The sequence below is a fragment of the Platalea leucorodia genome, assembly GCF_965183815.1.
Source record: "Platalea leucorodia genome assembly, chromosome: 4".
Classification (NCBI taxonomy): domain Eukaryota; kingdom Metazoa; phylum Chordata; class Aves; order Pelecaniformes; family Threskiornithidae; genus Platalea; species Platalea leucorodia.
The window spans coordinates 23,197,571-23,222,395 of record NC_138826.1 but is presented as its reverse complement, the minus strand read 5'-3'; the positions used below and the strand labels follow the sequence as shown (position 1 = coordinate 23,222,395).

Below are 24,825 nucleotides of genomic sequence, written 5' to 3'. Positions count from 1 at the left end.
GCAGTCACCTTATTAAAATTCAACCAAAATTGAACAGCCTCCAAAGACTCCATTCTGCCACCTTCCCCGGAACATTAAGAAATGAAGGCTGAAATGATGTCTTAGGCTACGGTACCCCAGCTCTAAACCATACAATTACAAACTGTAAATTGTAGTTGAGCAGAATTGGTACAGTTGAGAAGTAAAGCATGGAGATGTGCCCTGTGCTCAACCAATAGCATTACGGTTACCTGCATAAATGGAAAGTCTCTAGCAGTGAAAGGACGATGCCCTAGCTATGGAGAACACGGACACTGCAGTTCAGCAGTATTCACTAGGACGGCTGCATGTTTCTGTGTGACTACAGCTCCTGAACCCCAGATGGAGGCTTGTAGGAGACAGCATTCTCAATGGAGGGGATCCAGCAAACTCATAAAGCAGACAAACAGACCGAAAGCCTTGGGACTGTTAAGCTAAGATTGCAAAACTGCTGTGAAAAAAGATGGCTTTCACACCAGTGAGATCACCACTATCGCCAGAATACTGCTTCTGGTTGAACACCACCTGACAAAGACAACAGAATCACATGAGGAGAAACAGCAAAACCAAGCAGAATTCAGGAGGACACTTGTTTTATTCTAGAAAGGGAGGAGTACCGCAGACTTCTGCTTCCAGTGCCACGTGTTGATTTACATGCAGTACAGTGGGAAAGGGCAGCACAACTATCTGACATGAACAGAGCCCACACACCGCAGCACAGCCAGCTGAGCCCAGCCTCGTCAGATGGCGAGACAACGCAGCGACTCTCTGGGGCGTGCCCAGGGCTCCTAACGTCCTACCCTGGTGCTCTCTGGGAGAAATCCCACCTCCGGACTCTGGGGAAAGCGGCACTGGCTTCCAGGGCATTTTAACATTCTGTAAAATGGGACACCTAATTCTACCATGCATTTTTTAAAAAAGCGCAGCTTCCGCAACTAAACCTGTTAGCAAACAGGCCCTTCTCCAGTCTTTCAATGAAAGGAAGCAGCTGTGCTTAGAGAGGACATAAGATGATGGTGGTGGGGTCATTGCTTTTAAACATGCATTGTGCTGCAGGGGCACTAAGTATCTGAGAAGCCTTCCTTCTCCGATATGTAGGCAAAAGATGCAAACTTGACAGACTCTCTGCAAGTCCCCTGCCTGCATTTATATCCCCAGAGACAACACCACCCAGAGCAGTGTAGCCTCTGCACCCAGCAGGAAGGAACTTCACCTACTGTTTAGGACAGGTATGGATTCCCTGGATAGCGCTGCTCCACTGGCACACCATTCCCCTTAACAGAGCTGTGCCAGCTCTCCTCAGGCCCTTTTACCTCAACTCTTATAGCCTTTTACACTTCTAGGATAAACTGAGGAACAATGGTTTTAAAAGGAGAACTGAGAAATAAAATTACTGACTCCACTTTTAGAGCCATGGAAACTCTATGTTCATAAGCGAAAATACTGGAACTGGGTCTTAAAGAGCTAAATAAGCATAAGTCAGCAATGGGACTGTTATAAAGAAAACAAAAAAACTGGAACGTTTCGATTGCAACATCTTCTTTGAAAAGAAGGATGACACAGGACTCGCTTTCCTGGATCATGCTATTATTTGTCTAACTAAATACCTCCCTTTGCAGCACCAACTACTGTCCAGTCCTCAGGGAAAAGTATAATAAATGGAGAATACAGAATGTTTGGGGGAGTTTTTCCCACAACTCTTCACACAGCAGTTACAGAAAAACTCACAGAGCACACTTCAAAGTACAACGTATACTCTGCCTACTGTACATATATAAGGAAATCCCTAGGTGAACACTAAGCACTTTATTTCTTTAAACCCTGAACTTAGATGCTTTGACAGTGTGTTCAACAGGCTGGTTTGGGAAAAACAAACACAAGGAAGCCTTCAATTCAAGTAAGAAAGATACGAACAGTATATGCAATAGCAAGATGAAGAAAGATTTGTGCCAGCCAACCTTTTCAAAAATCTTTCATACTCTGAAGTGTAATGTAGTTTAAATTTTAACAATACCTTGTTTCTACATTCCTAAACTTAGGGTATAAGAGTGACTTTTGCTTCTGTTTACAAAATGTTAGCACTATTAATAATATTGCAGGCATATTTGTTTATTTCGTAGAAAAACATCCAGGTATGGTTCTGTTCCAGTTTGCAATGACAAAACATAACCTTTGGACTCCTCTCCAGCTGTAGCTGCCTCTTCAGTGCTTAGTTGCACACTCCATTATACAGCAATGATAAAAGACTGATGAGACTACAAACCAGTACTGCAGAAATGCCTAAGACCTCTCATTGAGGTAGAAGGCCCACAGACTAAATAGCACAGAGACAGAACGTGATACAAAGCTTCCCCTAGCTTATAAACCGCACGCAGGATGGAAGGGGATGAAGCAATTCAGTCCAAATCTTGCCCGTGGCAAGAGAATAAAAGTATACTGTAGTGACAGACTATATCACGTCTTCGTAGTCCCTCTCTGAGAAGCAAACAAATCAGGCTCATCTTCGGACCATGTTTGGGAGTAGTGAGGTGACAATCTTCAAGTTCAGAGCAAATATGGGATAGTGGCTTATGGCCCTATCGTAAGGTTCTGATTACCACTGAAATGGCTAAAGAATACGGTGGGAAGCTGGTGTATCAGCTCTGGGTAAGACTACATCTTGCCCCCTTAACACTTCCTAAACTTGAATCAGATGTCATCAAGTGGCATTACATTCTACAAGCCAAAAGGTTTGACCTTTTTCAATTTACAGATCATAAATAGTTTTTCATTGTACTTGCGGGTCCCCATAAAGCAAATTCAGGGCCTCTAATACTGCACAGCTTTTCTGTGTCACCTTTTACACCCCTCTCCTAAGAAGACTATGACTTCTCATTGTCCACAGACCAGGTAAAAAACTGACAGACAAATCCTTTATTCCAACTCAGATGATCATATGCAGTGGCAAGCAAATCTATTTTCCACCTCAAATTCTGACTAAATGAAAAAGCGCTGCACAGCCTGTTATCAGTTTGCTTTGGGATTCATGTGTATGGAGGATACAGGAATATGGCAGTCGAAAACATGAATCCAAGAGGGATCCACTTCCTATGAAAGACAATTGCCTTTGATATAAACGAAATCCAACCCAAGGTGTCTTAATAATCAAATTCTTAAAAGAGAGAGCGCTTCCAAGAGGTATTAGAAGCTGCTGGTGGGCCATTAACAGAAGTCCTCAGCACCTTTCATATTTCAGTGTCTGAAGTGCGTGTATTTAAGTGATGTATGAGGAAATGAATGCATTCTTTGCCTAGCTGGAATGCATAACGAAGTAATAGTGATCACATGCAATAATTATTAACATCCTAGCAAGACCTCTCCCTTCGACTGGAATACAAAACCTTTGCTTTAAATAAAGTGCTGCAAACAAGCAAGAGGAAATAGCAGAATCAAAGCAGATAAAAGTTTTGCAAACCAAACTTCAGTGATAGGAACACAAGATTTGCATTAAGATATGCGAACCTGAAGTTGTTGTACTTTTAAGAGTCCCTGTGAAATCACCTTCTGTTTATAAGGAGAAAAGTAGTTTTGCCCACAAGTCTCCTGAGGCCTCCCTTTAGCTTATTTTTACATCACAAGGAGATATGCGTCAGTGAAACACTAACGTTACTTCACACCCTGAGAATGGCACGTTTTTCCTTTTTTAGATAAAACACGTACACTTCCCTGCAGGGAGGGGAACTTGCAAATTGGGCACAAGCAAGACTTACACAATATAGGCTAAACCCCTCTCCCCCTGGAGTTCTCAGCTCTATTCTCACCCGTTTTACATGCACACGTTAGCTAAAACATTTTCATTGATGGCAACCTAGCTCAGTTTGTTTGGATCCTGTGCCACTGTGGCAAGGGACATCAAGTCATACCCCAAAAAGGAAGTATGCAAATGCAGGGGAATAAGGCAGTATTTAGGAAGAACTAACTTCTCTACAAAACATCGCAGAAAACCATCTAGGTGGTAAAGGCTGAGCAGGGACTGACTCCTCTACACAAGACCCTCCCTCAGGGCTGGCCGAGCGGCCAGCCCGAAGCGCGCTCAAGACGCAGGCGAGCTCTGCCAGCCCCTGCCCCGAGCACCAGCCAAGCGAAGCAAGAGAAGGCGGAAAGCGCAGCAACCTGGCTGCGGACAAAGGAGCCGCCGCAGCTCTGAAGAGCCCCGGGGCTCGGACCCTCCTCCCCCGTTCCCCCGCAGCGGAGGGGCGCCGGGGCGGGCAGGGCCGCGCAGCAGCTCCGCTACCTCCCCGCCGGCCCCCCGCTCACCGGCGCCGCCGCGGGACGGCCCGCTCGCGGGGCCGGGCGGCCGCGGAGAGCCTCGGCTCGCCGGGGCAGAGCGGGGGGCAGAGCGGGGAGCAGCGCCCGCCCGGCCCGCCCCCGCCGCGCAGCACGGCCGGGCGCGGAGACCCCGCCGCTCCCCCGGCTCCCGGGGCGAGGAGCCGCGGCACCTACCGGGGCCCGCCATGGTCCGGGGCTGGCGGGGAAGGGGCCGCTCCCCTTCCCTCACATCGCCGGCGGCGCGGCGCGGCGCGTCCCTCCCGCGGCCACTTCCTCGGCCCCGGCCGGGCGCCCCGTCCCGCCGCCCGGCCCGGCCCCGCCCCGCTGCCCGGCCGGGGCGGGAGGGCGGCCCGCGACGCCCCCTGCAGAGCCGGGCACAGGGCGGCCCCGGCCCGGCCCCGCCGGCGGCTGCTTTCGGCTCCGTTCGGGCATCGCCCTCCAGGCCCAGGGCGGGATTCTCCCGCCATGGGAGGGGGGCTGCCTTTTCCCACTGGCCCCCATCACCCATTCCACGGGTGGCCAAGGAACGGCGCTACAGTGAGGAAAGGTGACGTGCCACGCTGACAGAGAAGGTCCCTGTCCCTAGCCACGAGACACCTCGAGCAAAGGCTGTGGAAGAGAACAAGCGAGAGCTGCTTTATGCACGCCCTTAACTTGGGCTTTGACTTCTGTCTCCTATGAGCAAGGAGTTTTGTTTTTTCCCAGGAGAAAAAGAAGTTGTTCATGTAAAGAATGAAGCAACTCGATATTCTGTGTTTTCCTCTAGAAGATGCAGTCTTTTAACGTAGATTTACCAAACTCCATACAACTATGCCCATGTTTCAGTACCCAGAAAATAAGCAGCAGCAGGACACTGTTGGAGTTCAGAGAGGACTCAGTTTTGTCACTGAAGACAAAGCAACAGATTCTACCTAAATAATTATTTTAGACTATTCCCTTGCAAACTCAGGAAACTCACTTGCACTGATTTGCATTCAGAAACATTTATTTGCTGAGAACCAGTGAAGTCTTTCATCGTTGCACTTCAGTAAAGCAAAAGCAGGCTCCTTGCAGGTTTCCCAGTCAGGACAGCCACCCCCAAGCAGTCAGGGGACATTCTGTGTGCAGCTTACTTAATGTCATGAACACTAGTGTTAGAACAGAGCTGGTTACGAACAGTAAGGAACCTACTGCTTCCTACTAATCAGCTCTATCTTAGAAGTCGGTCAAACTCTCCCCGTTACCTCCAAATCCTGCTTTACCCAAAACCTAATTTAAGCTTACAAAGGGTGTGCCACAGCCTGTCTTCCAAAAACAGAGCGTTTGCTCCCACAATAAGAAAGTGCTAGGATAAAAAACACTTCCTGATGATACAGCCTTATGAGAAATAAACTGCAGGTATGCAGAGAAGAAACCAGCACTTTCCCATCTGAATCCTCCTGAAAATGTACAGCAGAATAAAGAACATCTGGGCACTGGAGAAGTGTGCAAATACAGAATCTACTTGGGATATAGGTGAGGGACAAAAATTTACTAGTTAGAAACTAGAGTGTCTACGCAAATTCTTTGACTGCTATGGAATAATATGCATGTACTAAGAACTAGTAAAACAGATGGATAACCATGTATATGACTTTAAAATGACTGTTCCACATTATTTCCCCTTGTAAAGCTGTTTATCTTCTAACTTCCAGAATAAAAAGTTAAAACCAAAATCCTATCTCTGATGTTAGATGAGGATTTCAACATGCTCCTTGGAACAAACTTTTAAATTCTTTTTCTCTTTAAAGCCTTGCAGTGTCATACAAAGGACTAGCAGAGTCAGCTTCCTGCTTAGTGAGAACCCATAGGTCTTCTCCATATGTATCAGTGTTCACTTAGGATGCTATGTATTTTATTTAATCAATTCAAAGCCCACAGGAAACCTCCTGAGGTCAAACTTCCTAAGCTGCTAATATGCCTCCCCAAAGGAGCTTAAGTAAAATAACTGCTAGCACATTGTTTCAGCAACCTTTACAGCAACCTCCACCTGAAAACTCAGATGACAAATTGAGGCAAAAGCCCCTTCACACCCTAGAACATTAGGCTGGCCTAAGGGAAAGAGTTACACACCTTGTAATGAATTAAGAACAAAATGAGGAAATAGAGGGAGCTTTTCAACCTCCCTTGCTCAAAATCGGCTGTGCAAGTCTTAACCCTTCTCCCTTCAGTTCACTGCAGCATGCGAACACAGTTGCATTTGCAGCATTATTTTCAAGGGTCTGTCTTATCCCTGTCCAAAGAAAAGGACTAGATTGCTCTTTCTGGAGCCATTGCTTTTTTGCTAGGTACCTTTGAAGGGTAAGAAGGAAAGGATTCGGCAAGTGTTTGAATACCCATGCCATCGCTCTTCACTTTTTCTTGGCCATGAAAAGAGCGGGAAAAGCAGAGACCTCTCACGGGAATGCTCTCTTCTGAGGTGAATAGCTCTCCCTGCAGCCTTAACAAAAGAGATATGCCAGCCAAGGGGAAGGACTGAAAAGCCCTACAAGGAATAGGTGAGGAGAGCAACGGAATTCACAAGCAATAGCATAAATCAGTGGGATTTGCTTCCTTTTTAGATCCCAGGATCTCCCACTACTGCCTCGAGGAATAGAAGAGCAGAATGGCTCTCCTTGCATGGTTACTGCCCTGCCAGGTCATGTGGAGAGCTGCAGGCACAACACAGGGGAACACACCTAGACAGCCACACACACCTCTGAAGAGAAGCAGTCACACAGCATCTGGGAACACACCTAACTAGCAAAGGCCTGGCAAAAGAGGGAGATGCTTCCTAACCAGGCAAAAAGCAAACTGGGCCAGTGAAGCAAACACAGCCAATAATTTCCCTAGTTCCTCACAGCAGTTACTTCAAACAGCAGGACTTAAAATAAGGACAGTTTACCAGCAATGGCCGCATCTCTTCCTTTCTGATGCAGACAAAAGCACAGAACTTGTGCTGAGCTTTGCAGATGAAGCTTGCAGCTGTAGCTTACTGTGGATAGAAGCTACAAGAACTGAGAGAAATATTGGTTCCTAGAAACAGTTTCCTTTCTGCAACACAGACCCAAGTTATTCCATATATAACAGGGGCAGGCCAGATCAGGCCATTTGAAAACGAAGTACACATATTTAGCAAGTCCTCAGCTGAACGTCCCTTTTCTACACTACAGGCAACAGCACCTGTGCCAAATGACAGAATCTTACAGTACAATCTACCACTACATGAGCTGCTTTTATTTCCCCAGCACTGCAAATGGGGGACCTGTTAAGAGCAATGGGCTAGGTAGTGGAAACGTAAAGAGCATAACACTACCTACCTAGTAGTGCTTGTTAGACCCTGGCAGCCCTAATTCAAGATTTTCAGCATAGGACTCTCTTCTTCCTTTGCCCTCAGCAGGCTTTATAGTACACTCTATTGAAGAGAACTAAAAAAAAGCCCCATCACAAAGGCAAGGAGAACAGAGCACTGCATTCATCAGAGCAAACCTCCAGTTTCACACAAGAAAAAACTTCCACAGAGAAACGACTAATTTAAAGCCATGGCAATACACGACAGCTGAATGAAATCTCCTCCTCATCAGGGTCCTGAATACACTAACAGGCCATGCTTGTCCTGATCAGCCTCACCTGGGGCTTCCACACCCACCCTTTGCCCATAGGTCCAGGAGCTCCATTTAAGCTCAGGCCTGGGTCTTCAGGCCTTGCCTATCCTATTTTGTAGGTGTACCTGTTTCAAGTCTTATCTCCAACCTTACCTCCTTGGTACCCTTCAAACTTAAGTTGTAAGTAAGCTTACCCCCAATTCCCTCTCTGCCTCTATCTCGCAGACAGTCCCTTTAGACCCACAGCGTTACTTTTACCCCAGTGCCTCCTCTGGCACCATCTCCCTTTGCTCCTGAACGGATTCCTCCTGTGGATCCCGGCCCTGGTTCATAGCTCGCCTTTCCCGGGACAGCCGACGAGTCCCGCAGTCGGCATCTGGCTCTGCCTGCCGCGTTCAAGCTGCGTGCGGCCGCACCCTGCCGGCGAGGGCGCCAGCAGCACTGAGGCTGCCCGCAGCTCCGTTTGCTCTCCTTCGAGGAGCAGCCCTGCTCCCTACCCTTCTCCCTCCAGTGATCGTATTTAACGTGGATTACAACTAGGAGCAGACTGATGCGGAGGAGGGAGTTGAAGTGGACTGAAGGCTTTCCTCTTCCAATGTCACGTGCATGCTCCTGAGTTTCTACCTCCGCCGCGGGCTCTAAGCCTGCCTCTGCACCACCGGCGGCCTTCCCGCCCTGCGTGCTGCCTTCACCCAGACGCGGGCGGGGCCTTTCCAAACCCCCTCACGCCGGGAGGACGGCCGTGCCTCGCGGGCCCCTCCTTCCCGCCGGCGGCCGCCGCCGAGCACCCGGACCTGCGCGGCGGGGACGGCCTGCGCCCGGCCGCGGCCCGGCCGAGATGGCGGGGAGGGCGGAGCCGGGGCGCTTGCGCGCGCGTGCGTGCAGGTCTGTGCGTGGCGCTGCGCGCGCGTGCGCGCAGGCGGCACGTGGCGGCGGGGCAGCATGGCGGAGCGGCCGGCGGTGCCCAGCGACCTCTTCCCCTTCGTGCTCGCCTTCCTGCGCGAGCACCGCTTCGAGGGCGCCGCGCGCGCCTTCGCCAGGGAGGCGGCGGCGGTGAGCGGGGGCGGCGGGCGGCGGGAGGGGCGGGCGGCTGACTGACCGACCGACCGACCGACCGACTGACTGACTGACCGACTGACTGACCGGCCTCTCTCTTGGTTTAGAAGGAGCAGGACCCCAACGCAGCCTCCCTCCTGGACATCTTCAGTTACTGGGTGAAGTAAGTGCCCCTCCGCCGGCGGGGCCCCGCTTACCGGGGGGGGGGGGGGGGGGGCGCTCCGCCGCGCTGCCGCGCTCCCTCCGGCAGCAGCCACCGCCCGGCCCTCGCCTCGTAGCCCCCAGCTCAGCCTTTCTCCCTGTAGGTCTCCAGCGGCCAAGAAGAGAAAGCTCGTTCCCAACGGCCCCCAGGCGAAGAGGAAGCCGTCCGCCAGCAGCGACGACAGCTCCAGCGAGGAGGACCAGAGGCCGCCAGCCAAGAAACCAGGTGGGGTTTGTGAGCGGCCCTAGGCCAGGCCAGGGCTGTGTTTGACATTGGCTCCTCACCTGGATGCGGAGCTCAGCTTCAGCAGCTCATTTGAGGTCCTTCAGCGGCTATCAAGGACTGGGTTTGTATTGACTGATCTTGATTCTGGCAGGTCTTTTGCTCATGACATGTAAGGTATGTTCATCCTAGCTAAGGATGATCTCTTTATCTAGTTATAATTTAAGTACGTGAGGGTTTGTGTCTGCTAGAAGGTTTTAATCACTCTCTTTTGTCTGCGACTGGTAAAGGCATTGGGCTGTATTGAGTTTTGAAGGCGCTATTGAAGTAGCGCCTTCATTACCTTGTCTATATTGAGATTCTGCTTTCCAAACACTCACTGATAGCATATCGCGGCAGGGTTACTCCTCCTTGCTTCGGTACTTTCCAATTATGTGTTGATCTAAATATTGAGTGAAATTATTGAGTGAAATTGGTTTTTGAGTGCATGTAGATTGGGCTGGTACTCTCTTCATGGAAGGTAGCTACCTCATGATTTTTTTTCTGTGCTATTTTCCAGGGACTCTCAGTTTCACTGAGAGCTTTAAAGAATGGTTTCTTATCTTGCTATTGTAGGAAAACTGATTCAGGTTTTATAAGTGCTTTCACATTTGTTAAAATACATGTAATTTGACAAAACTCTGGCACGGCTAGGATTTATCAGGCTCCTCTGTATTGGTGGACACCGTGACCTGTTTGATGCAGCGCAGTTGTACACGGTATCCTCGAGTTCCAGAGAAATGCCAAGCATCCTTACTCACCTGCTGCTTGTGTGAGGTTACCACCCTCCTTTCTCTCAAGCCTCTGTCCTAGTGCTATCAAAAAATACATCCCTCCACTGCACTTTGGTATGTGGTGAGCTGTATTTTTCCCTTTTTATCTGAAATTGTTCTTACGCCTTGCCTTAATCACAGTGTATGCAAGGTTGCGTGTATCTAGCAGTAGATTTGTGGGAGAGAAGGAGTAGACAGGGAGAGGGAGAGACACAGAAAGAAAACTGGTATTCAACTTGAGCCATCCTAAAGCTGAAGTTGAACTTAGATCTGATTTTTATTTGATAAAGACAGTTGCAAATATAACTTGAGGCAAAATTATTTCTTTTGCTTCACGTTATTAAAAAGCAGTCAGTAACCAAGAAGGAGTAGATTTGGCTAAAACACGTTAAGCAAAGTGTCTGGAACCTTAACACAGCATTGCAGTGGTTCTCTTTGGAAGTCTGCGCTTGTTCAGCGCATTTTTGTAAACTGGAAGGTGTGCAGACACAGTTAATGTTATCTCAGTTTGTGGGGACGCTTTCTTTGTGGGGTGTCATTTTTGGTGATAGAAGTCTGCACTTAAATGTGTATGTGACAAAGATTAAATCTAGAATGGGTTTTATCCTCTTACCTACCCGTTTTGGAGTCTTCTGCCACACCCTGCTCAAGAAATAAAGTCAGTGTTATGAACTTCAGTCATGGTTTAATGACCTTAGCATATCCTTTTGCCCTGATATACAATAGTACAGGATATAGGTACATGAAAGTTGTGAATTAACCTATCATCGATGTGTGCTGTCCCTTATTTGCAGCTAAAGCAGCAGCTGTGCCCAAGGCAAAAGCAGTTCCTCCAGCCAAGAAGGCAGAGAGCAGCAGCGAGGACTCCAGTGACGATTCAGACTCAGAGGAGGAGGAGAAGCCAGCAAAGGTCAGCTTTTCTTTCCAGCCTCTTTAACGCGTGTTTGACAGTGGTGGGTAATAGCAGATTTGACCAGCAGAATTCTCTCTGAAATTGGGCTCGCTTTTCCTGAACTATGAAGTGCCTAGACTGCTGCAGGCGCAATGTAAGAAGACATTTCTGTAGTGGTCGGTGTGCCATTTGGACTGGTCCTGTGAAAAATTAATTTCATGTCCAGCACCCACTGTTTCATATCCAAGTCTGCTCCTTGCTTTTACCCTAAGACTGCCAGGACTTACTTTTTTTGCAGAGAAAGATTTATTTACAGTCGCTAAAATAAATTTTATAAAAAGAGAATCTTCTCTTTCCTTTTTCTTGCTGCAGTCATGGTCTTGAGAAGTGGGGAGGGAGGACTAATGATGTCAGTGTACACTAGAGGAGACCAGCCAGAGTTGCCCAGTCAGTATTTTCAGTCTTTAAACCAGTGTGGTCTGGAGAAGGAAGAGAACAGTGCCAGCCCCAGAGCTGCCCCATTTTGAGGAGGCAGAACCTGGAGACGGAGGTGCAAAGGAAGTCTCCCATGGGCTGCTGGGAGGTTTCCTGGAGCAAAATTGTTATACAGGAATTTTCAGGCCCTAACCATTAGGCAGAGTGGTGTTTCCAAGTCAAAATGGTAACCTCTGTGAAAGACAACTGTTTATAGTCTCGGTACATGTGTCCCACTTATTAGCCTCTTTTTCTTTCCACGGCTACAAGGGCTAATCAGTTTTCCCTCCTGTTGTTTAGAAAGGTGCAAAACCTGTGGTGAAGCCAGCTGGAGCCAAAATCCAGCCTCAGAAGAAAGCAGAGAGTTCCAGCTCCGACTCAAGCAGCTCAGATGAAGAACCACCAAAGAAACAGCCACCAAAACCCGCAACGCCTAAATCAGGTACCTCTTATTTTGTATCATGAGTCAAAGTGCAAAAACAAAAAAGCCAGGGGAGGAGTGATGGGGGCTGTACCTGCATGCCAAGGCACACGTGTTAACATAGCAGTCTGAAAATCTGCTGTCACTGCCGTTTGCTCTTCAGTCCAGTCTGACATGGAAGAGGTGTAGAACTGATTGCAAATAAAACATCTTGTCCCAAATGCTGCATTGTTTGCATAAGGAGCAGTAATCAGCAACCTTAACTGTTTAAGTTGTTGTCGTGGTTTAACCCCAGCCAGCAACTAAACACCACACAGCCGCTGGCTCACTCCCTGCTCCCTGGTGGGATGGGGGAGAGAATTGGAAGAGTAAAAGTGAGAAAACTCATGGGTTGAGGTAAGACCAGTTTAATAATTGAAATAAAGTAAACTGTAGTAATAATATACAAAGCAAGCGATGCATGATGCAGTTGCTCACCACCTGCCGACTGATGCCCAGCCCATCCCCGAGCAGCAGTCTCCCCCTCCTGGCCAATTTCCCCCAGTTTATATACTGAGTATTACATCATATGGTATGGAACAGCCCTTTGGCCAGTCTGGGTCAGCTGTCCTGGCTGTGCCCCCTCTCAGCTTCTTTTGCACCTGGCAGAGCATGGGAAGCTGAAAAGTCTTTGACTAGTGTAAGCATTACTTAGCAACGACTAAAACATCAGTGTGTTATCAATATTATTCTCATACTAAATCCAAAACACAGCACTATACCAGCAACTAAGACGAAAATTAACTCTATCCCAGCCAAAACCAGGACAGTTGTGCTTTTGCCAGTGTCTTCCTCTCAAAGAGCAGGGAAGATCTTTACTTAGCCTTTAGTCCTGGAACTTCCAGTGAGCTAGAATGGACAGTTTTCTGAAAACTTACTCTAAGCTTGCAGTAGGATAAAACAACAGTTTTGCAGTATGGCCTTAATCTGCCCTCTTGGTTTCCTGTGGTTCTTTTCTCTCTAGGATCCTTTATGCTGAATGTAATTACCCCTCATCTACCATAGCATATGTTCTAATGTCCCTTTTTGCTTATCTCAAAAGGAGGTAAAGCTGCCCAGGCGGCCACCAAGGTGGTCAATGGAAAAGCAGCAAGCAGTAGCAGCAGCAGTGAAGATTCTGATGAGGAAAAGCCTGCACCGAAGAAGGTAAATTAGACCATGAAAAACTTCACGAACCGTGTAGAAGTCTAGTAAGACTGGGTGTATCTCTGTCTTGCAGGGACTGTGAAATGTGTAGATAAAGGCACAGACTACACAGATGCTGAGCGCAGCATCTGGGGCTCTTATATTTCCTTCTACTTTATGCAGTGGGATAATGTGTTCTAGCACCTCTCCAGGCACTGGCTTTCTTCTGTAATACCTCCTTACTGCTTCCTCTGCTCCTTCCTTTTACAGGAAAACATCTCATTGTGTCATAACCATATTGTAATCTCCATTATATGTTCACTTTTGCATGACTCTCTTGTGCATAGCTATCTGTACTTTGAGTTTTCCACTAGGGAGTGTTTAAAAATGTTTTCTGCAACACAAGTAATCATAGCTGTGTTTAATCAAGTGGCAGTTGCTACCGTTTCAGTCACTTCTGTGCCCCTTAGTCAGAGGAGCTCCTCATTAGGGATTCATGCAGCAGAAAACAACAGCAGAGTGGCCAGAAAGGTAGTGATGCTCATGTGTTTCCTGAAATTTGCATTTGAGAATCTTCATTAATCTCTCTCATTTTGTCTTCGAAATTTGCCCTCTTAAGTGAGGCATAGGGTTAAACAAGATCCACATCCAGCTGTCCCCACAAGATTTCTGTAACTTCTTTTTTTAACATGTTTTTCTTTCCTTCTTGTGATAAGGCTGTTGCCAAGAAATCACCTCTGCCGAAACCTGCAGCCACTCAAGCATGTCCAGGGAAAAACAAACGTGCCAAGGAAAGTTCCAGTAGTGAGGACTCATCTGACAGCTCAGATGATGAAAAGCCACCTGCAAAACAAAAGCCAAAGTCTGGTAAGTACTAAATACCATTGCTGCTACATGGAAGGATGCTTTCTGCTAGTCCTGCTGTCCCGGGAGAAGTGTGTGCCGGGCACAGGCAAGTCTTGCTGCACACAAGGTTCCAGGTGGTGCTGGTGGTGGTATTGTGAACCAGAAATACAACAGCTCTTTTCATGTGTGCTGTTGGGACTAAGCTTACAATTCAGCTCCTCCCTCAGCAAGGGATGGGGAGTGAGAGAGATTGTGACAGACTCTGCTTGGTTTGCTGCATGTCTTCTGTTCAGGTAGCCTTTAAATACTTTCTTTTTGCAGGTTTCCCGTCTGCCAGGATTTGGGAATTAATTTGCCAGTGTTTTGGTTATTCTGTAACTGTAGCAATTTAAGCTTTTTTAGGGTTTTTTTGTGAAGTATCCAGGGTTGTTCAGTTGCAATCCAGCTGATGGGCTAAATGGGCCTCTGTTCAATATAGTGTAGTTCTTTTAGGATTCCAGTAGAGAGCTGACCTGAGTGGAGGATCAAGCATCGAAATGCAGTCTGATTCTCTAACCAGAGGATTTGAGAAGGCAGTAAATGAAAACAATCAACATTGGCATCTTTCTTTGTTTTTTTTCTGAAAAAGTTTCGCAACACAAGCTCCCATTCTTCTAAAAGTGCAGAGAAAACTTCTGCAGAGATGGTTGGGTCAGCTGAACCCCAAGAGGAGAGCTAAACTCACAGTAGAAACAGGAGGTAGCAGTTGGGTGGGCGTAACCTTTCAGATTATAAGCTAGTATCTTTGGTTGTAGCTACAGAAGGGGAATAAATGGAACCAAATAGCAGAAGTGCTTTATTCTAACTACAGCAAACATCTCATGTGCTGCTCGCATTATCATGCAGGCATCTGAATGCTGTCTCTCTTCATAGGTCAGTACAGTGCTGTACCGCCTCCTCAAGCTACGCAGATGAAGAAGGGCCTTGCCAAGACTCCTGCAAAAAAGGCTGAGAGCAGTGACTCTTCAGACAGTAGTGATGAGGCAGAGCAGGTGCCCCGAAAGGGAGGAGCAGGTATGTTGTGAGGAGAGGAAGCTGCAGAGGAAGTACTACATGGTGCGGACAATGTTTTGGCAATGTCTTGGTTTCCTTGAAAAAGCCATTTGACTTTGGTCTATGTTGCTGTTTGCTTCTCTGGAAGCTTCTGAGTAATTTGAAAGCACCACAAACAACACTGTGTACAGTCTGTGGATCTTGGATTACTTTACGCGTGTTCGTTTGAAAAGTCATCAGGATCTAGTTTATCAGGAGTAAGCCAGGCCCATTACTGCAGCTGGCCAGGTCCTTGCTTGGCTTCCACATGCTGGCTGAATGGCTGGTGCACTGAGAAGGGAGCTTTTTCACATCTGGAAAGGTTTGGATCTTGGGACAAAAGTTTGGTGTGGATGTGACTTGTTAATTTTAAAGTTGCTTTTGCAGGCAAAGCAGTAGTAGCTAAAACAACCCCTGGCCCCACAAACAAAGCTGTGACTACCAAGAAGGCTGAATCCAGTTCTGACAGTGACTCAGGTAATTCAAGAAATAAAGTTTTGATTTTTTTTTTGTGTTAATGTTTTTATTGGTCAGCTTGCTGTATAGTGGTGTATCTGCTAAGATCCCTAGCGTACGAGCTTGAAAGCTTCACAGTCTCCATAGCTAATAAGATGTGAAATTGAAAAACAGCAGCCTGCTATGCATAGTGGAGTCTGACCATGAGACACCAGTGAGACCATTGACAAGTGCAGAAAGGTCTGCATGTTGCTGGATGGAAACGCTGGGGCATCATGTGTATCAGGTTTCTCTAGGAAGGTTAATGGTTACACTTTTTGAGGATCTGTGTCTTAAGATTTTTGGTTTCTGTTATCCCACTGTATTTGGGAGGAGTTTCTGAAATAAAAAATGTTGTTGCCATACCAAGTTCAAAATAGACTCAAAAGATGCATTTTCCTAATGTGACCTTAGAAATGGGAGCAGTGTGCTTTGTATCTTCCGTTGATCAGGTTTAAGGTTTGCGATGCTGTATTTCCCATGTAAGTTCCCCGTGTGTTACATTTTCCCTCCAAGTTCAAGGTGCTCCTGTTATATCTCAACATCTCTGGTGCCACGGCAGGGACTGTGGGTGGCAGCTGCCTGTCTGTGCAGACAGCTAGCACTAGACTGTGACCTTTCAAGAAGTGGCAGGGGTTCTGTGTTTTCTGGTTTTGTTGCCTAGTTTCTCACAAGTGGACGAGGTTTTGATTACCGTTATTAAAGTGTTCAGAAATGTTGGAATAGATCAGGCTTAGCATTCCATATTGCTGTGACACACAATACAAAGGCATATTTGTATGCAGGAGTCTCCAGTCCATCCTCAGACTGCTGCTAAACATATCTAATACAGGAAATAGAAAGCTAAAATGAGATACTGTGCTGTTGCTGCCTCACCTTCCCAATTTTATCTCCTAATTCCTTGCCTGTTCTTTGATCTTTACCACATAGCTTCTTTTCTCGATGTTTCTTCTCCCTGAGTTTGTTCTTTCTTCTAAGCACTAGAAACTTATTAACTTAAAGAACATTTTTTTTTTTTTCCTTTGGTTAGATTCTAGCTCTGAAGATGACAAGAAGAAGGTAGGGAGTAAGCTCCCAGCTAAACAACCTGTGATAAAGAATACTTCCAAACCAGCAAAAGTAGCTGTCAAGCCTGGACAAGCAAAGAAAGACTCCAGTTCCTCATCAGATAGCTCAGGTATTGGGGTAGGAGAAAAGGAGAATTTCCACATGCACGTTGTGCTTGCTCAGACCTCTGTGCTTCTAGGCAGGGTACGAGGGTGCAGTTGGACAGGAATACTCATTGCAGTGTTGTTTCAAGTAGCTAACGAAGTGCACATACGTGAATCTGTATGTTAGCTTCATGTTGAAGGAATGTCTCTTAGCCTTCATTATTCTTTTCCTTTCCATTCTAGATTCTGATAGCTCTGACAAGAAGGCCCCTGTGAAGCCTGCAACTAAAGCAGCAACCCCTGCAACAAAGAAGTCACAAGCTGCCACAAAGAAAGCACAAAGTAGCTCTGATTCAGATACCAGCTCCAGCAGTTCTAAGGATGAGAAGAAGAAGAAGAAAGGCACTCCAGCTAAATTAGCTGGCAAAGTGGGTAAGCCAGTGTCCAAACCTTCTGCCCCAGCTCCCAAAGCAGGCACTTCTGACTCTGATAGCTCGAGCAGTGAAGAAGAAGAAGAAAAGAAGCCAGCAGTGAAACCAGCCACCAAATCTACAGGGGCAGCAAAAGCAACTGTGGGGAAGAAGGCAGCTGCTTCCAGTAGTGGTAGCAGCTCATCTGATAGTTCCAGCGAAGAGGAAGAGAAGCCCAAAAAGGCAGGGAAAGGGGCACAGAACAATTCTAAGACCACTGCCTCCACAGAGAAAGCAAAAGCAAAAGCATCCACACCAGCGGCAAACCACCTGAAGTCTAAGGCAGCTGGTGGCAGCAGTAGCAGCAGTGAAAGCAGCTCTGAAGAAGAGACTGGCAAAGTCAATGGAGGTACTACCTACGGTCTGGGAAGTGGGTCTGTCAAGCAATGTTACTGAGCTAAGCGTGAACGGGAGCCTTTCCTAAACAATATTCAGTCTAATCTCTATGTGCTATTAGAGTATGCCATCTGGTGCAGTACTGAGAGGGAAGGGCTAGTTTTTAATTTGGTGTGATCCTTTCTGTCTGTATTGCCTATCTGCTGGCAATGGAGTGTGTGGTAACATGAAGTACATTTCTGTACGGTTGTTGCCAGTTGCCATCTGTGCATGCAGAAGATTGTTAGTGACAGCAAGGCAGACTGCTGGAGGACCTTGTCTGTGTTGAGTGGGACATCATAGGCGATGCCCCAAAGCACAGTCTCAATCTTTATCCCTCCAGGAGGAAAACAACTTTGAATGCAGTAGTGATGTGTGCAAGTGCATACTGTGTGACTCCAAGAACTGGCAAATTTTAAACAGAACTTTCTCAAGTGCACTAAATCATTAATATAGAGGTACCCTATTCCACAAAATTATCCTTATCGGTTAGGATAGGATGGCACAACCCTTGCTGACCCAGAATGGCTATTAGTGTCTGTTGTAGCAGTCTGTTTTCTGGGTGAGGTAATGCAGGGACTGATTCTCACACCTCTGTCAACACTGGGTTTGCTTTCTGGGGAGAGATGCCATTACCTTTCCCAACACTGCAGTTACTCCCTTGGAAGTTTTACTGCTGTGCATCTAACAGGCACGATCAGGAAGAAACAGAAGAGGGAAGATGTTCAGGAGCCAGAGACGCCACAAGGTGAAAAGGCAAAGATCAAAGCCAAAACACCACACACAGTTCCCAAGGTGAAACGGGTGAGTGAGGGTGGACTGTGGTGACTGGTGGGAGAGGCATCTTTGCCTCCTGAACAAGTAGGCTTGTTTTGGGGTTTGGGGGGAAGTTGGGCTCACAGGATTATTTGTATTTTTGCTCCCTTCTCAAGCACTTGAACCTTGTCTGGTGAACTCTAGGGAGTGCATGTATGTGCACAATATTATTCTGTCAAAGGTTGATTGGATATGCTTGCATGGGAGCATCCCTGAGTTGCCTGATCTGAAGAAGGGAAAGAATTAGGAATCTAAGAAACACTTAGATTGAGGTGACCTGAACAGGGCTCCATACTTGCAGGGCAAGGAGGGAAGGACATTTTCACTAAGGGAATATCATGTGCGTGTATACACTTATTGTATCTTGTTTTCTTTCTCTTTAACAGCCAGCCTCTCCATTCCGCCGCGTAAGGGAAGAAGAGATTGAGCTGGATGCCCGTGTTGCTGACAACTCATTTGAAGCAAAGGTAGGGCTAGGTAGTGCCCAGAGTGGTAACACTTGGCCTCTGCAAATACACGTCGGCAGAGCGGCCTTGGTGTGCGTGTGGGCAGTCTTTTTGGTCGGAATTTTTTCCACCAGGAGGTGCTGTTAGGAAGCATGTGAGCACTGGCAGGAGGTGCGTGGGAGAGTGGCATCAGCTCCAGTGTTAATGAACTGGTGTTTGCTGGGTAGGATGAAGTGCAAAGCATTGCCTTTACTCTCTTGGGTACTGCCCTGAATTTCTTTTTCCTCTCTCCCTTCATCCCTCACAGAAAGGAGCAGCTGGTGACTGGGGTGAGAAGGCTAACAATATCCTGAAATTCACTAAAGGCAAATCTTTCCGCCATGAGAAGACAAAGAAAAAACGAGGCAGCTACCGTGGGGGCACTATATCGACCCAAGTCAATTCCGTCAAGTTTGAAAGTGACTGAGAATGTTTCCTTGGGAATTCATAAACCATCTGCTCACCAGAACGGCTTGGATGGTCATGTGGACATTATGGATGTCTGGAATGCTACCTCCCCTAGGGCAGGCAGCTCCAGCGTGGGGATGTGGGAAAATGGTTGGGTGTTTCCCCTTTTTATTTCTAATTCTGGTTTAGGTCCCTAATTTGGAACCGTCCTTGAGCTGGTGTTATTGGCACCACTAGGGTGACCTCCAAGACTTAAATTTTTACAGTCTTATTTTAAAAGGCTGGCAGTGATTTTTTTTTTTTTTTTTTTCATTTTGGTTTCCTGCCCATCTATTAGAAGGAGAAATCATTCTCCTGTATCTTAAACTGGCTGAAAAAGAAGTAGGAGGTTAACTCGGATACCTGTGAAATGGCAAGTATCGTAACTAGCCAAAGGCAAGTTACATATAAGAGCAACAACTGATTTGAACCCTCTGGCTGTAATCCCCGCTCCCACCTAACATTTCAAGTTCACAGTTGTAGTGTGACAGGGTTCCTCTTTGCTGTTTCCTTCTTTTATGGTTTCACCTTGCAGTAAACTCCTACCGTCCTCTTCCTTCCACTCCTGTTGAGGCCGCTAACCAGAGTACTTGGAGAAGCAGAGTCTTAAGTACAGCTTAGTAGTTAAGTAGCTGTATTGTTTGCAGTTGCAAGTTGGGGGCTGTTGTCAGAAAGGCCAAGGTCTGTAGTACTACTGTGGCACTCCTGATAACGCTCTCATTGGGAATCTAGCTGGGGAGTGGAGATGTGCAGAAGCCCTTAACTGCATGGAGTCTGTGACGTTTGGCTCAGTGGGAATGGGTAAGGAGGCAGAGGAGATGAAGCCCTCTTTTCTACCCAGCTCTGCTTTTTGCTGTGTTTTTGTTTCAGAGGCTCTGACTGCAGTGTGGCATTACTCCTCGTTCTCTCTGAACATAAAACGTGCCACCTTACGCTTACTCCCAGCAATGTGCCGTGCAGCTTGTTAGGAGTCGAGATGAATGTATCATTGATGCCTTAAATTTCTTTTCTGGGTTGGATCACTTGCTCTCGGAGCTGTTTTCCATCTGTTAAATCCATCTCAAGAAGTAAAATGCCAGTTTCCCCATAGCACTAAGGCAAATAAAGCCTGGTGCTGTAAGGTTTGACGTGTTAGCTACAAGTTTGGTACGGGGAGCCTCAAACAAGTTCAGTAATTTGCAGCCTAAACTGAGTTTTCACGAGCAACTGAGAGAATATAATGGCTTACTGCTGTTGAGAGGAGAACTTGCTTTCCCTCCAGTTGTGTGACTGCCTCCTTATTTCTGGTGCAACTCACATCTGGTGGAAAATGGTTCCCCCAACTACTTTTTTACCTTATTAGGAAGGTTAAGTTAATTTTAGTTTGTGGAGCGGTCTGCTGAGCTCATAGCCAGTATGAATTGAACAGCGGTAGTGCGTGTTTGGGAATGGGGTAGGGGGCTGTGAGAACTGCTCACCCCGTCTCATGAAACTGCCAGCCACCGAGAGAGGTTATGCAGGGCCCGATTTCCATGTTTCTGTTCCCTTCCCAAAGGGTGACAATGAGAAGAGTCCCGTTGTTACGGGAAGCTCCATTTGTGTGCAGAGTAGTGTCACCTAATTGAGGGTTGGGTGAGACTTCGCGAGCCACCCCCGTCTACATGAGCTGCAGCTTGTAGCATGCAGCGATGAGCATTTTTCAGGACTTCCCCTCTGGCTTGCACAGTCACTCTGGTGCCTGGATTCTAGGCTACAGTGCTGAGGGGCCCGGGAGACCACGGTTATTACAAGGAATTAAAGGTTAGAGGCCAAAGGAGGGTGGGAAGAGAGTATTTTCTGCCTGGGGATTTGAACATCATCTTGCTTGTGACTTGTCATTTGTCCTCTTTCTTCTGTTTATCAGGAACTTATATTTGGAACTCCTAAACTTTTTAAAAGCTTTTATGTTTTGGGGGTATTTTCAAGTGTGAGCAAACAAATGTCTCTGAAAATAAAGATTGCTGCCTTTGTAATCTGAGTGGATCTGATAGTTAACGGTGTGGAGTAGCAGGTGGGAAAAGGGCGGGTATCAGTGCTGGGGGCAGTGTCGCACTGCCTCTTGAAGCTGAATGGGCAAGTCTGACTACACCCATCTACAGCCATTCCTGTCTCCTTGGTGACCTGCTCATGTGCATGTAACGGGTCTTCAGAAGCAAAAGGCGGCCTGTGCAGCTGGCTGTTGAGTAACTCCGCAAGAAATCTGGAGAAAACAAGTGGAAGAATATTTACTTACACCACGACAAACTGAGGCTGCTTGAGTGCCCTCACACCAGAATCTCTCATTAGCTCTTCTCCAGTACCGCTACCGCGTTAGCTGGATGGCAGCTGGCGATACAACTTAAGCAGCACCAGCCTACGGGAATAAGAAACAATAGGTATAACTGGAAAATTTTGTATATACCTGGTTAAAAGAAGTAATTTCTGTGTCCCCTGCAATCTCTTCCTGCTCTGTGACCATGTGTGCAGGGACAAGAAACTTATCAGGTAGGGCCCGGTGGAGGTCTTGTGTGCTGTAATGCTTATTTTTACCTGTTGTGCTATGCCTCTGTGGAAGGGTTGGGATGAACGTAATCGCCAGGCGGATAACCTGTAACCCGCGCCGTCTGCCACGGCCCTCCACCTCGAGCCTGATGTTGTCGGAGAAGGTGTAATGCTGTCTGCAGTTTCAGCAGCAGCTGCAAAGAACGTCATTAGTCTTGCTGGAGATCGGCACCTGGCTGAGCAAGCGCAACAAGTGCTGGGGGAGGGAAATGCTTTGTGAAGCTCCCAAAGCTACCTGCTCTTCCACGTGCTTGACGCTTAGGGAAAAAACGCTCCCTTCGTGAGGTTTTGCAGCTGCTGGGCAGGCTTAACCTACAGCTCTGCTGCTGTCCTGGTGTAAAGGAAACACCTTGTGGAGCACTTAGGCCTAGTTTCCCTGTGCACCACTCGTGCAGTTTCAGCTGTGGTTAACGCTGGGACTGGGCTAACAGGACATCCCCCTCCGGCGTGTGCTGTGCCTGTACGGGCGCCCTGCCACACTGTCCCCGGCCGCCTCGTTCCCCTGCGCGCCATCCTTTCCGTCGCGCTGTCCTGGCTGATGCCTGTGCAGCCCCCTGTTCCCCCTCTCTGGGAGCCCGCAGGGGGGCTCCTGGCCCCGTGGGCGCCCAAGTAGGGTCTGGCGCCCTTTTGACACGCTGGCCTGGCGGGAGGCACGAGCGCGAGCTGCCCGGCGCTGCCTGCCCGGCGCTGCCTGCCCGCCTGCTGCGGCTGCCGGAGCGGCGGTGGCGGCCCTGCGTGCTCCCCGCGGCCCCTGCGGCCAAGCGCCCGGCCCGGCCCGGCCCCGCCCGCGCCCGCCGCCGGCCTGAAAGGGGAGGGCGGGCGGCAGCTGCTCCCCTCCCAGCGCCGCGCCGCGCCTCGCCCTGCGCCGCGGTCGGGCTGCGCTCCCAGCGGACTGGCTGCAGGTGGGTGCCGGCGCGACGGAGGGGCCCGGGCCCGGGCCCGGGTGCGGGGCGGGCGGGCCGAGAGGCGCCGGCAGGGGAGCCGCTGCGGCCGGTGCTCCTCGCCCCCCGTCCCCCGGGGCGGCTCTCGGCCCCGCGGGTCCGCGCTGCCTCCCTGCCGGGGCGCCCGCGGCGAGCCCCGGGGAGCGCCCCGCCGCCGGCCCCGGGGAGCGCCCCGCCGCCGGCGGTGCCAGCACGGCCAAGGGCTGCGCCGGCGGCCGCCCTGCCCGGCTGCCCCGCGAGGAGGGGGCTCCTGCCGCCGCCTGCGCTGGCGGCGGCAGCGGGGCCGGTGGGCTGCGCAGGCGGCTTGGCTCGGTGCGCGCTGGGGGCGCGGGCGGGGGCAGCGGCCCCGGGTGCTGCACGGCGGCCAGTCGCGCTGCGGGTGAACGCTGAAGGGCTGGACTGAACTTTCTGAGCTAATGGCCGAGGCACCCGGCTGCTCCTCTGCTGCTGGAAAGGAGAAAGGGAAACGGTCTGAGCTCCCAGCTGTCAGCTTGGCCCTGGCTCTGCCGGGACGCGTGTGTGAGCAGCCTGGGTAACTTCAGCAGGGCTATTGAAGGGCACGAGTTAAGCACCTGCTTAACTGTGCAGGATCAGAGCCGTGGCACCTGGACAAATGTTCAAAGCGCTTTTGTGTAACTTGCTTCGTCTTCCTCTAGGAGATTAGATCTCAGGAGTGTCTTCCCTCTCCTGTTCTGCCTCCTCTTCCTATGCATCCCTCCTCAACCCTTGTTTATGGCAGCTCAGCCAGGTCTCATTCCCCCGGTGTGCTCAGGGCCAAGGAGCTGTTTGGTTTGGTTTTTGGTTTTTTTTTTTTTTTACATGAAGGCGTCAATTGTTTTATTGAAGATAAGACTCATCTCTAGTTTCTCTGCTTCTGTAATTCTGTCAAATGTGATCAGACTCGTCTGTCAGGACTTTATCAATCCCCTGTGCTTCCTACACAAGGTTTCACAACCTTCTGGAGTGTTTAATGACTTCTTTTAATGTGGCGCTTCTCTGCAGAAAGAAGCTGAAATGACAGGGCAGTCAATGGAAGACTTTTCTTCCCCACCCCTCTTGACCGCTTCTCTAAAGTTTGGTGCACTTGTATCTCTCCAGTTTTCTCTTCAGTCTCAAGAACTTGTTCAACTTGACTGTCGTACAGACATAACCCCTTCTTAAGACCAAGATGTGCACTGGAGTGTCATGTGGGTCTATGGCTCACATATTTGGAAATGGCCCCAAGCCTTTCTGTCTCTTGCACCCAGGGATTACAAATAATGTTCTTAGGTGCTTCCGTGCTGCAGTCCTGAGACCGCTCACGGGGAGCACAGCCTCACATCAGCTGCTTCTCTGTCTTGCAACCGTGTTGTAAGCGAGGAGACAAGGCTGTCCGGAAGAACTTGCCGTTGCAGAGCACCGTGGTGTCATGAACCATCTCTGTCCCTTCCAGAAGACAACCAGGAGGCCTGTGGATAGGGAGCGGGGGGAATCTCACTTCCCACCCAGACAGATTTAATATATGATGAGAGGCCAGGTGGGAAAGCAGATGGGCAGTGTTTGACACCGTCCCTCAGCTCAAGTTCTCGAAGATGTGTGTAGTTTCAAATGCCTTGACAAGCTGAGATACAGATCTTTATTTCTTTTCTCAGTTTTTATGGACCAGTATTTTAGTACTATGGTTTGCTGGCTGTGACCTATGGACTGCCAACCTCCTGCTAGCCCACAGATTCCCACCTTGCCTGTAGAGCTTCCTCCATAAAACTCCGATGATCCAGGAAGGATGTTGAAGATGGCCCAAGGTCCCAAAAGTTTGGAACTGATTGGGGACTACATCAATCTTTGTCCAAAATGGATGAGGATGAGCAGAGCACTTCTGATGCCATTGTGTGAAAGCAGTAGCACCGAGTGTGGTACAAAGTATGAGTTATTCTGATGCTGACCTGATCACTGCTGTGGTTGTTCCCTTTGGTCTTTTGGGGATCTGGGCTTTCTTCATTCTCTGTGTTTCTTGTGGGC

At 48.6% G+C, this 24,825-nt stretch overlaps 2 protein-coding genes across 4 annotated transcripts in view; one reads left to right on the top strand and one right to left on the bottom strand.

Annotated features, from left to right (window-relative positions):
* PIK3AP1 (phosphoinositide-3-kinase adaptor protein 1) overlaps positions 1 to 4,596 on the bottom strand; it is a 45,739-nt gene extending 41,143 nt beyond the window's left edge. The window contains exon 1 of the mRNA XM_082308522.1: positions 4,501 to 4,596. Coding sequence (XP_082164648.1) covers positions 4,501 to 4,513 — 13 coding nt within the window. The 5' untranslated portion in view covers positions 4,514 to 4,596. The remainder of the gene's footprint in view (positions 1 to 4,500) is intronic.
* A 4,247-nt stretch (positions 4,597 to 8,843) lies between these two features.
* On the top strand, positions 8,844 to 21,304 carry NOLC1 (nucleolar and coiled-body phosphoprotein 1). 3 transcript variants are annotated; one of them, XM_082310561.1, is made up of 14 exons: positions 8,844 to 8,981; positions 9,092 to 9,147; positions 9,290 to 9,411; positions 11,015 to 11,130; positions 11,887 to 12,028; positions 13,089 to 13,192; positions 13,888 to 14,038; positions 14,930 to 15,070; positions 15,476 to 15,565; positions 16,614 to 16,760; positions 16,978 to 17,553; positions 18,271 to 18,383; positions 18,782 to 18,862; positions 19,149 to 21,304. In XM_082310561.1, the coding sequence occupies exons 1-14, from the start codon at positions 8,871 to 8,873 to the stop codon at positions 19,305 to 19,307; spliced, it is 2,109 nt and encodes a 702-aa protein (XP_082166687.1). In that variant the 5' UTR covers positions 8,844 to 8,870; the 3' UTR covers positions 19,308 to 21,304. The 3 variants fall into 3 exon arrangements, with proteins under 3 accessions (XP_082166687.1, XP_082166686.1, XP_082166688.1); XM_082310560.1 differs by having other exon boundaries at positions 15,464 to 15,565; XM_082310562.1 differs by lacking the exons at positions 18,782 to 18,862; positions 19,149 to 21,304 and having other exon boundaries at positions 15,464 to 15,565; positions 18,248 to 18,297.
* Positions 21,305 to 24,825: the final 3,521 nt, after the last annotated feature.